Consider the following 12,735-nt stretch of genomic DNA (forward strand, 5'->3'; position numbering starts at 1 on the left):
ATGACGATAAGACCCGAAACGGCTGCACGGACTGAGACAAGAATTGCAGAGAATGTTCTTTGCCACTCGAGTCGTGTCATAGGGTACTTTTGGAATAGCAAATTTGACAGGATTCTTTAAAAAAACGGCGGAAAACATTATATACCCTGTGAGCTATCGAGGATCCTCCCCGTCTGGGCTGTCGAAACATGGTCTTGTTAAAAGACGTTTTCAAATGGTTAACGGGGAGATACACTCGAAGCACATTTAGCGAAGTTATGTTGCCAAATCATCAAAGATCAACATTTCACTACATGGATCGATGCACACAGTCGAAATAGATATGACTTTCACACGAACGAAGACTACTTACTAGCAGACTAGCAGACGCCAAGATCTAAATATTTAGATCAGTGAGAGCAATCCGTTGAAGAACAGTTACTCCGCTTATTCGTCTTCAGTTAAGCTTATTTCCCCTGCCATAAATTTCCTTGCAGATCTGCAGTCGCGTAGTGAAATGAACTATGTCATCGGAAGATTCTTCTCAGTCAATGATCGAAGCACAGTAAGTTCTATGCTGACAGAAGTCACTTTTGAAAAACACGACGATTGACTTCCTTTATGAACCCAAAGGTAACAATATCGACAAGAATGTACGCATTTGACATTAAATGAAAGTTCATAGACAGTTTCCAACTCGCCAGATCTGCCAAAGAGCCTTCATTCGTGAAAAACGATGATTTTAATCAGACAGGTATCGGAAACAACCTCTTGGTAACCTGCGTTTCTCCTTCCGAGGCGACGTGACGGCGCCACATTTGTTTGTTTATGGCTGTTTATCGCGAAACAACACAGTTGAAATTTGTGTGTAAAATATCATAAATGTGTGGCGTGTAATCTCCGAATCAGTTCGTTATCTGTGTTTCGATGGTAATTCAGTCAGAGTGGAGTTACTTTGAATCGAAGGCGAGGGTAACCTGCGTTGCATGTGGGACGGCGTGAACAAATTTGATTGCAATATTTTATACAGGAAGTAAATTTCAATGATTCTGGCTCAGTCTTGTAGATCTATCTGTTATGCAGTGTTTTGGTAGTGTATCTGCTTTTCTACTATGAAGCTCATTTGGAGTGATACGCTGATCGAAGTGGGGTACCCTATGTGGGACATCAGCCGTATGCAGATTGCGCCTCAGAACACTCTCGCATTTCACAAAGACAACAATAATTTGCAACATTTCAAGAACTGCATCAGTTTTATTAGATACTATTTCAACAAAAACAGCACAAACACGACTATTTTCAACAACGGAGGTAAGTCTTCAAAGACGCACCAAGTGTGCGTTCCCGTTTTTGGACGCCATTTTTGCTAGCATTTTCACAGTAAATCTTAATATTTCCATATCTATTGAATGATTTTGGTAATTTCTTTGATTGTGCTGATTCTTCTATCTCTCTGGCATGTACTGGGTACTTTGTGACCAGTTTCTTCCCCAGACTGTATTGAAAAATGCGTCCGTGTGAGCTGACCCCCACTTGTGACCAGTAGCAAAGAACAACTCATATGCACATGTTGTTTTGCCGTTTTGTTGTTGTTGCTTTATTTTCTCTTTACTTTCATGAAAGTAAGTTTCTTAAGTTGCTTGCTTGAAATGGAAAGTTTGCCGTGTATTCATGAATGATTTGGGCATATGAGACCCAACCAAAATATGTCCATGTGATACTGGGATTTTTGTATAGTTAATGGATGTCAGTTTATGTTATGTGATTTACTATGAAGGCAATCTCCAGATCTTTATCCCTAGAAAAGAATATCACAAGAGTATAGTGAGACCAGCCTATACACAGGAATGGCAAATTCCCTTCATATGTAACAATTGCTAACAACTGTTGTGATTTATCAGACATGGTAGATGTCATTTTAGAATCAGGTAGATGTGTGTTTGTGAGCGAGTGTGTGTGTGTGGTGTGTGTGTGTGAGCGAGTTAGTGTGTGTGTGTGAGCGAGTTAGTGTGTGTGTGTGTGTGAGCGAGTTAGTGTGTGTGTGTGTGTGTGTGTGTGTGTGTGAGCGAGTTAGTGTGTGTGTGTGTGAGTGAGTTAGTGTGTGTGTGTGTGTGTGTGTGAGCGAGTTAGTGTGTGTGTGTGTGTGAGCGAGTTAGTGTGTGTCTGTGTGTGTGTGTGGTGTGTGTGTGTGTATATCTGTGTGTGTGTCTGTGTCTGTGTGGTGTGTGTGTGTGTGTGGTGTGTGTGTGTGGTGTGTGTGTGTGTGTGTGTGCACTGTTTTTTTTCTGCACAGCATGATGTTCAAGCATGTTGTATACAGACACATAGCTGCCATTTGCTACGCTGAAAATTAAAAAAAATCCAAATTGCTATTCTTGATGCTTCATAAGGGTTGGCTTTTCTGCAGACATAATGTTACATCCAGTCACAAGCTAAATTTCAATTTTTCTCATGTTTTGGTCTCTTTTCCTTCTTTTCACACCTAGCCAAGAGTGGTCTGGTGACGTAAGCCTTGGTGACATTGCAACTGTGATGAGTAAGCCTTGGTGACATTGCAACTGTGATGAGTAAGCCTTGGTGACACTGCAACTGTGATGAGTAAGCCTTGGTGACACTGCAACTGTGATGAGTAAGCCTTGGTGACATTGCAACTCAGTGTGATGAGTAAGCCTTGGTGACATTGCAACTGTGATGAGTAAGCCTTGGTGACATTGCAACTGTGATGAGCGTGTGTGCCTCTGGTAACATTGTTAAAGAAAAGGGTACAGTTGTATTCTGGAATATTATAACCTTGACTCCTGAATGGTACAGAAAACTTTAAAAAAACTTTTCAGGAGTTTTGGAGAGATTGGAAAATGGGCAGATATATAATATATATCTGCCATTTTGTTTAAACTTCTTTTGCATTAATATCACCAGCTCTTGAACAAAACACTTCTTGATTAAATTCAAATGTACGATGTAGTGTCTCAGCACTTCCAAGAATTGTGATGATGAACATTTTGTTGTGATGTGTTATGTGGCTTTTTTTCCCTTGCACGTAAAAATTGGGTAACCTGTTTTTGTAATCAATTAAGTGTAAATCTTGATTGTGTTCAACGGAAATAAAAGGTTAATTTCATTGATGTGTTGTGATTTTTCATATGTCTGGAAGCACTACTACTGTGTGTGTGTGTGTCATTAAGGGAGCTTTCTTTCTTTATTTGGTGTTTAACGTCGTTTTCAACCACGAAGGTTATATCGCGACGGGGAAAGGGGGGAGATGGGATAGAGCCACTTGTCAATTGTTTCTTGTTCACAAAAGCACTAATCAAAAATTTGCTCTTGGGGCTTGTAACGTAGTACAATGTATTACCTTACTGGGAGAATGCAAGTTTTCAGTACAAAGGACTTAACATTTCTTACATACTGCTTGACTAAAATCTTTACAAAAATTGACTATATTCTATACAAAGAACACTTAAGGGTAAAAAGAGAAACAGAATCCGTTAGTCGTCTCTTACGACATGCTGGGGAGCATCGGGTAAATTCTTCCCCCTAACCCGCGGGGGGTTTGTAAGGTAGCTACTTCCTTAGAACGATGTGGAATGTTACTAATTTAATGAATTCTTCTTTCAATATGAGAGTGTGGATTTTTCATGTTTCATGTGAAAGCTATGCATCAATGTGTTAAAACAGTGTAAGGTCGTGAACTGATCCACACATCATATAATTAATATCCCGGTAAGCCTGTGGGACAGACTTCGTTTCTGAATAAAATAGTGATCTTTAATCATCATTATAAGTAAACTAACTGAATCAGCTTTATGCCGCAACCTTGAAATTTGTATCAACCATTTATTCATGCATGCATCACATATGCGCATCCAAACATACACACACACTCACACACACACACACATACACACACACACACAAAAGCTCACACACATGTGCAGGTAACTACACATACAACAGCACACTCGCATACAATCATGCACACACTTCAAATTTTCTTGAACACAGGTTTACTTATACGTGTATGTACATGCACAGTGCTAATGGAATTTAGCACTGTTAAAATTAAAATTAGAATTCCATTAATACATTCTTTGGTAGAATTGACACACGAGTGTTGTACACACTGACAATCTCATATCCTCACACAGTTCAGTCACTCTCAAATGAAAGAAAGAAACAAGTGTGGCCACATGCATTGCTATTTTCAGACCTACATGTACATTGTATTTCCAAGAAGCCGATTGGTAGAACGCGAGTATTTAACCAAAAAACTGACTCAAGTACAAATGTCAAACTCTTCATTTTTTCATTTTCTGTAAATAAAAAATAAAAATATCAAGCAAATACTTCACAACACATACATATTACACAAAACATGACAAAATCTCACAGAAGCCATCACTTAAGAAGACATTATCAGATGCTTCACACCAGCCGTCACACAACATCTACACTGTGTGATAAAAAAAAAACCTGCACCACCTTCCTGGGCTGCTGCAAAATTAACTGTGAAGCATTTTAATTCTGCAGTCAGTGAGTCTCACATAATAACCATAAATGATAATGATAAATAACTTTTCTATAGCGCGAGTCCCTTCAATTGACTATTGTATGTAACTTTCCAGAGCACACATCAAAAACTCTGCTTTTTACAGCAATATGTGAAAAGTTGCATGAATATTTCATGACGCACACACAGTCATACTTGAGCGATAAGCGGTTGCAAAACGAACTATGAAACATTTAGATTCTACAGTCTTTCGTGTCAGTTCTCTTGCAGCGCATACAGAGACACACATAGATACTGACAGTCACACACACCACTTTCCACAGAATCATACACACACAAAAAGTGACATGCACACTTCAGAGTGCTCAGACATAATCTGTGAAGTCTTCGATGACAAACATCTTGTCGCTACTGCTGTGTGAGCCTGTAGCAGTTTCGCTCCCCGTGCCGTAGTTCTTGCCCGTGGTGGCTCCGTCCTTGTTCAAATGATCCGTCACCTTGCCGCGAATACGCTTGATCTTCCGCAGTCTCTCCAGGCAGTTGGAAGCAAAGGGCTCCTGCTCGTGGCTTTGTCGGTTCAGCACCAGAGAAGCGAGCTGCAAGGACATGAAGAGTAAGAGTAAGAAAAAAGGTTCATCAAAGTTGTTAACATCTATATAACAGACTCTGAGAGGAAAGGGTAAGATGACAAGAGAAATTGCACACTGTATGGAGTCCCATCTTGTGCTAGCTCAACTACTACTTGTGCTACATGTACTACTACTACTTGTGCTACATGTACTACTGCTTGTGCTGCATGTACTACTGCTTGTGCTGCATGTACTACTGCTTGTGCTGCATGTACTACTACTTGTGCTGCATGTACTACTACTTGTGCTACATGTACTACTACTTGTACTACATGTACCACTACTTGTGCTAAATGTACTACTACTTGTGCTACATGTACTACTACTTGTGCTACATGTACCACTACTTGTGCTACATGTACCACTACTTGTGCTACATGTACTACTACTTGTGCTACATGTACTACTACTTGTACTACATGTACCACTACTTGTGCTACATGTACCACTACTTGTGCTACATGTACTACTACTTGTACTACATGTACCACTACTTGTGCTAAATGTACTACTACTTGTGCTACATGTACTACTACTTGTGCTACATGTACTACTACTACTTGTGCTACATGTACTACTGCTTGTGCTGCATGTACTACTGCTTGTGCTGCATGTACTACTGCTTGTGCTGCATGTACTACTACTTGTGCTGCATGTACTACTACTTGTGCTACATGTACCACTACTTGTGCTAAATGTACTACTACTTGTGCTACATGTACTACTACTTGTACTACATGTACCACTACTTGTGCTGCATGTACTACTACTTGTGCTGCATGTACCACTACTTGTGCTACATGTACTACTACTTGTGCTACATGTACTACTACTTGTCAACTCAACTCAACTCAACTCAATTTTATTAATCCATATGGAAATTAAATTGTAACAATACTCATTTCCAATCAAAAGAATAAGAATGCATAATAAAAATAAAAAACATCATAAGAAAATAAGTGAGTATGATTATGATTATTATGAGTATGATCACAGTCTCACTAACGCAAACAGTCATCCGTCAAGTCAAGTCTGCCAACACACAACTCACTCACACAACAACAACAGCAACAGCAATACAATTTAACAAAAACCATAATTCCGATAACAAAAAGATGTCCAAGAGTCCACCTCCACATCCACGCACACACAAGGTATACCGTGAAAGCACCACATGTCGACTAGAACACCGCACATTTGAACTACGGTAATACAGTTACTAAAAATACATACATTACAGATAACCCAACAACAGAGTACAGTAATAATTATGACAGAGAAACATGATAGAGGCCTCTAACATGTGATTGGTTGAAAGCATGGATAGCTCTGGGAACAAAAGAATTGCGGAAACACGACGTTCTAGCAACCATAGCCCTCAGTCTACCACTCCTGTCAATGCGTCGAGAGTCAAATTCAGGTTTCAGTGGGTGTGTCTCGTCAGCCAAAATTGAGGTCAGTCGGTCAGTCAGTCGTCTCTGGCAAACTGATTCAATGGTCTCTTGTTTCCTGTGCTACATGTACTACTACAGTGGCGGTCCCCTCTTTGAAGACCGTTCTTTCTTTATTTGGTGTTTAACGTCGTTTTCAACCACGAAGGTTATATCGCGACGGGGAAAGGGGGGAGATGGGATAGAGCCACTTGTCAATTGTTTCTTGTTCACAAAAGCACTAATCAAACATTTGCTCCAGGGGCTTGCAACGTAGTACAATGTATTACCTTACTGGGAGAATGCAAGTTTCCAGTACAAAGGACTTAACATTTCTTACATACTGCTTGACTAAAATCTTCCATTGACTATATTCTATACAAGAAACACTTAACAAGGGTAAAAGAAGAAACAGAATCCGTCAGTCGCCTCTTGCCTCTGGGGAGCATCGGGTAAATTCTTTCTCGTCCCAACCAATATGGGACTCCCCCTAACCCGCGTTTTATTTTTAAGACCTTTAAAAAAAATAATAAAAAATTTTTAAAAAAGGAGAAAATCAGGTCTTAAAATGGAGGTAAATTTACAGAGGTTATGAACAAAAAATCAGAAAAATCAAGGTCTTAACAAGAAGGGCAAAGCCCATACGACTCACATGCTTGACCTTGACCTTTACATGACCTTGACCTTCAGCTAAACCTAGCAATGACATCATACACTAAGAACTGCTTTACACATTTTTCCTACCAAAATACATGTGACCTTGTCATCCAAGGTCATGCAACACAAAGCTGTTAATTCAAGACATAGGAAGTACAATGGTGCTTATTGGCTCTTTCTACCATGAGATATGGTCACTTTTAGTGGTTCACTACCTTATTTTGGTCACATTTCATAAGGGTCAAAGTGACCTTGACCTTGATCATATGTGACCAAATGTGTCTCATGATGAAAGCATAACATGTGCCCCACATAATTTTTAATTCAATCACATATTCTTACTCCGAATCACATGATTAGCATTGACATACTTAGAGATGCTAGGTCCTGATAAAAGCTTACCCGTCTAAGTTTAAGGGAAGCAACCTCAACTAAAAAAGTGACAGCACCATGGTACTTGCCACCCGCGGTTGCCTCCCATTAGTGGGTGAACTACGTCACTACTGGTGCCTGGTCACATGATACACAGATCAATCGACTATTATCACTTGAGAGAGACGGTCGTGTTTGCTTTTCGCTCTGGCTGTTTTCGTTGTCTGCTGACACCCTCCGGCCTCGGCTCCCGTCGTTCTTGCTGGCTTTGCAGCTGGTGAGATCATTCCTTTTCAGTCTTGACTTGTTTGTTATTGTTCTGCTGTTAATTTCGCTAGTCCGTTGGACTTTGAAGTTCTCAGTAGTTGTTGGCTTCCTTGCCGGTCGCCATTTGTCGTCTAACACGTGTCTTTGCTATTCTGTTGTTTTCGTCCGTGCGGACGCTTAACACTTTATCTAGCTTGCGTTTAGCTTCCTTTCGGTTGCTATTTTGCATGTGTTAGTTGTTTGTGCTTGCTTGCTTCTGAATTTTGTGTCCGTTCGGACTTTGCTATTTTCAGTTGTTTGTTTACATTTTTCGCTCGGTCTTAACATGGCCGACAGCGACAAAAAGAAAGGGGGGAAGGCTGAGGGCAAGGGCAAGGGCCCTGGTAAGCCCAAATCCTCTACTCCCGTGTCTTCTAGCAAGAATCCTCTTATCACTGTGTCGGACCCTCAGAGTAAAGTTTCGTTTTCGGTACCGTTCTCGGCGCCAGACGATTTGCCGTCCGGCTCTCAACCGCGTGCGTCTGCCCCTAAGGCCGCCGGTTCTACTTCGGCTGCGGCACCAGAGTCCTCTGCTCTGGTGTCTACTTTGATTTCCTCTTTGCTTCCAGAGATTAGAAGCTTGGTACGTGAGGAGATGTCACGGCCAGACGCTGTGGCCAGCACTGTCCCCCGCCCGGGGGTTAGCGACATTCATTCCTTGGCCTCTTTGTTGAGTTTGGATCCTGCAGTGTCCTTGTCTGCCCTTGACCAGACTGCCGGCCACCGCGACCTTGGTGGACTGTCCCAGCCGGGACCCTCGTCTTCTCTTCCTGACCTGCACTCGTTGCCTACTACTTGTGGTAGTGTGACAGTGCATGTCCCTCCGGGGACAAGGTCACAGCAAGGTTGGTGCTCGCAGCAGCCGTTTACGGCAGCTGCGCTTCCGTTTATCGGAGGCAGAGGTTCACCGGCGCGTGCACAGGCTACTGTCACGTCCGGCTCGAGCTTCGCCCTATTCCAGCAGTCGTCCGCGACAGTTGGGCTCCCGGCTCCGGCCGGGAGTAGTGATTCCTCGGTTAGTGCACAGACTACTGTCACGTCCGGGTTGAACCACGCCTTACCACAGCAGCCGTTTCCGGCAGCTGTCCTCTCCGGAGGTAGAGGTCATTCCTCAAGTGCACAGGCTACTGTCACTTCCGGTTTGACCCAAGGTCATTCAGGTCATTCCGCTTGTGCACAGGCTACTGTCACTCCCGGTTTGTCTCAAGGTCATTCAGGTCATTCCTCGAGTGCTCAGGCTACTGTCACTCCTGGTTTGACTGAAGGTCACCCCTATGGGGTTCCGGGCGTCAGCCCTCATTCTGCGCAGCAACAGGGCTGGTATAGCGCTGCTGTTTCGGCTGCTTTTCCGGCTCCGCCCGGACTGGCCAGTTCTCTTCCTATGACCTTGGGGCACACAGGCTTCCTGCCTCAGGTGAGTCATCAGCCGCCACACACTTCTGTGCTTGGGTCAGCTGATGCCTCACGACCTTCAGCTTCGGTCTTTGACCTTGCTCATCCTCTTAGTCAGGATACGAGTTTGGTTGACCTTCAGCGGGACGGACGTCAGTTTTCTGGCCCCTCGGCACAGCGTCCTTTCGTGGATTCGGATGGCTTTGCGCCACCTCCTTCGTTCGTTGCTTCGGACGCTAGGTCCCTCGACGACGAGCAGACGCTTTCGGGGGCTCCGGCCAATTTCAAGGTTGCCCTTGAAGCGGCCGCGGAGGTCACGTCCCGCTATTTTCCGGAAGGAGCTACAGCTTCGGCGATGCCCTCTGCGGCCGCGCCTTCCGCGATGGCTGACTTCCGGTTGGCGAAGGAGGAAGATAGCTACTTCCGGTTCCTTGAGTCGCCCTCAGTGGCGTTTCAGTTCTCAAGGCTCTTCGCCAAGGGCACGACCTCTGGCGGTGGTCTACCTTCAGCCCCAGTTCCTTTGCTGGTGCCTCATGGTTCAGCTCCTGAACCGGCTTTGGAATATTTAGCCTCTCCTGCTCAGGCTTCCTCCTTTGTTCCCCTTGCGGCTCAGAGGAAGTTGCCTATGCCCAAGTTGTCTCGGAACTTGCTCTCGCTGTTTGCGCTTCCGCGTGCACCTTTGCAGGTCACACCGGAACTTCTTCCACTTCTCACGAAGCCCCTGAAGAAGGAGTCCTGTCTGCCTCTTTCTGAGCAGACTCTTTCCGCTTCTGAAGAAGTTGGCAGACAGCTCTTGGAACTTAGTTCCATTTCGGAGACGCTTCTTCGCGCCCTTTCTCGGGCTCTCACAGAGTCGTTGGCGCCCTTTACTCTGAGCACGGAGCAGGACGCGGAAGACATCTGCACTCTTCTCTCGACACTCGCGAGGGTGAATGAAGAACAGATGAGGTTGTCCTCTCTGCACTACACTCATGCGGTCATGTGCAGAAGGGACTTGTTCCTTGCCCACTCACAGTTCACTGAGGAGTCGACAAGGAACACCCTCCGTTCGTCGCCCTTGGTCGAGGGCTCTCTCTTCGGCCACCTGGCCTCTGATGCCAGGAAGCAGGAGATTGAGAGTAACAGAGACACTCAGTTCTCTTCTTTCGCTCTTCAGAATCTGAAGCAGCAGAAGCAGGCCGCGCCTAAGCAGGCTCAGTCTAAGCAGACTAAGACCTCCGCTCAGCCGCACCCTGCTTCCCGCAAGAGGCCTCATGCCCCTTCCCGCGGGTCGGGCAAGAGATCCTCTTCGGGCAGGGGTAGAGGCGCTCCCCAGGGAAAGCCTCACCCCCAATGAAGCGTCCCCGACTTCACCCCCCCCCCGCCCTCCACCTTGGTGATGGCGGGGGGCCCTTCACGGGCGCTGTCGCATTGGCTGGAGTCTACGAACAGCCAATGGATAGTGGGCGTTGTGAGGTCGGGATTCCGCTTACTGTGGCTGGAGGACAAGGCCCCTCTTTCCAGGTCTCCTCCAGCCTTCAAGCCACCCTTCTCACAAGAGGCAAGGGCCGTCCTCCGCTCGGAGGTTGCCTCTCTGGTGGAGAAGGGCGCGGTGGAGGCAGTCTCAGACCACAGCTCCCCGGGGTTTTACGGGCGGCTCTTTGCCGTCCCCAAGGCCTCGGGAGCCTGGCGTCCTGTTTTGGACCTATCGTTCCTCAACACCTTTCTGAGAACGATTCGGTTCAAAATGGAGACGCCTGCCTCGGTCAGAGATGCACTCCGCCCGGGAGATTGGGCGACCTCCATAGACTTGACGGATGCATACTTCCACATTTTGGTGCATCCAGCCGACCGGAAATGGCTCCGTTTCCGGTGGGCAGATCAAGTCTACCAGTTCCGCGCACTTCCCTTTGGCCTGTCTCTCGCTCCATGGGTTTTCACCATGGTGGTGAGACAGGTTTGCGCACTGGTGAGGGCCCGGGGTGTTCGTCTGAGGGCTTACCTCGACGACTGGCTCATCTTGGGCCAGAGCGAGGTTCTTTGCTCTCAGCACACCCAGATGGTTCTCCGAGAGGCCAGCCTGCTGGGATTCTCGGTCAACCAAGCAAAGTCCGAGCTCGTACCGTCACAGACGTTCACCTACTTGGGGATGTCTTTCGATACGGTCTCCTGGACGGTCCGCCCCTCTCAGAAGCGAGTGGACAAGCTCCAGGCTCTTCTGCGCTCGACTTTGCTTCTCCCGAGGGCTTCCCTCCGGACCATGGCCTCCATCTTGGGGCAGATGGAGTCCATGGCCCTCCTTGTTCCACTGGGGAGAGCTCACAAACGTCCACTTCAGCACGCGCTGAAGCCGTTTGTGGATTCTCCCTGTGTGGATTGGAACGCGCTGGTTCCCCTCGGGGAATGGTTCCAGACTGCATCCCTCCCGTGGTTGGACACGGGTTGGCTCTGCAGGGGGGTTCCGATCGCGGCTCCCCCTCCCGACTTGGACCTCTTTACAGATGCGTCCCTGCTGGGTTGGGGAGCGCACACGGAACGGCTCACGGCCTCCGGTCTGTGGTCTGCGGAGCAGAGCGCATGGCACATCAACTCCTTGGAGTTGGAGGCCGTGTTTTTGGCTCTGGTCGCGTTTCTCCCTTCCCTTGTCACCAAGCGGGTCCGTCTGTTCACAGACAACACTACAGTGGCCGCTTATGTGAACAAACAGGGAGGTTTGCGGTCCCCCACTCTCTCACGCAGGACCTGCGAGATCCTGACTTGGTGTGCTCAGCACCAGATCTCACTCATGGCACGGTACCTGCCGGGAAGGCTCAACACTCTTGCGGATGCGCTCAGCCGCTCCGACAAGGTGTTGCAGTCGGAATGGACCATCACGCATGGGGCTCTGCTCCGTCTCTGGTCCCGAGCTCCGAAGCCTCTGGTGGATCTCTTCGCCACCAGATTCTCCAGACGCCTTCCCATCTTTGTGTCTCCCTTCCCCGACCAGGAGGCTTGGGAGACCAATGCACTGGAGATCCCTTGGTCGGGTCTAGAGGCTTACGCCTTCCCTCCCTTCCAGCTGCTCAGCCGGGTGATCAGGAAGGCGGAGCTAGAGGGACCGCCTCTTCTTCTTCTGATCACCCCGTGGTGGCCGTCTCAGACTTGGTTTCCGGACCTTCTGAGGCTGGCTCGGGGTCCTCCTATCCCTCTGTCTCTCGCGAGGGGAGAGCTTGTTCAACCTCGAACAGGCGTTCCTCACGAGGACCCACAGTCTCTAAACCTTCACGCGTGGAGACTGTGAGGTCAGCTTTGAAACGTTCCGGTGCTTCAGAACGCACCTTGCACCTAGTTCAGCGCTCTCATAGAGCTTCTACTTCTATGGTGTATTCCTCTCACTGGAAATCCTGGGTTACGTGGTGTCAGTCTCACAGAGTTAATCCGGTGGCACCACGTACAATGCATGTGGCCAACCATTTGGCCGATTTGTCCTCGCAGGGAGTTT

At 46.8% G+C, this 12,735-nt stretch overlaps 1 protein-coding gene across 3 annotated transcripts in view; it reads right to left on the reverse strand.

Moving 5' to 3' along the window:
* Positions 1-3,969: 3,969 nt before the first annotated feature.
* Positions 3,970-12,735, reverse strand: part of LOC138957689 (tuberin-like) — an 85,338-nt gene continuing 76,572 nt past the window's right edge. For all 3 annotated transcript variants that reach the window (XM_070328767.1, XM_070328761.1, XM_070328753.1), the window contains one exon: positions 3,970-5,085. In XM_070328767.1, the coding sequence (XP_070184868.1) occupies positions 4,855-5,085 (231 nt within the window). In that variant the 3' untranslated portion in view covers positions 3,970-4,854. The remainder of the gene's footprint in view (positions 5,086-12,735) is intronic.

This window comes from Littorina saxatilis, linkage group LG2 (assembly GCF_037325665.1).
Source record: "Littorina saxatilis isolate snail1 linkage group LG2, US_GU_Lsax_2.0, whole genome shotgun sequence".
Classification (NCBI taxonomy): Eukaryota; Metazoa; Mollusca; class Gastropoda; order Littorinimorpha; family Littorinidae; genus Littorina; species Littorina saxatilis.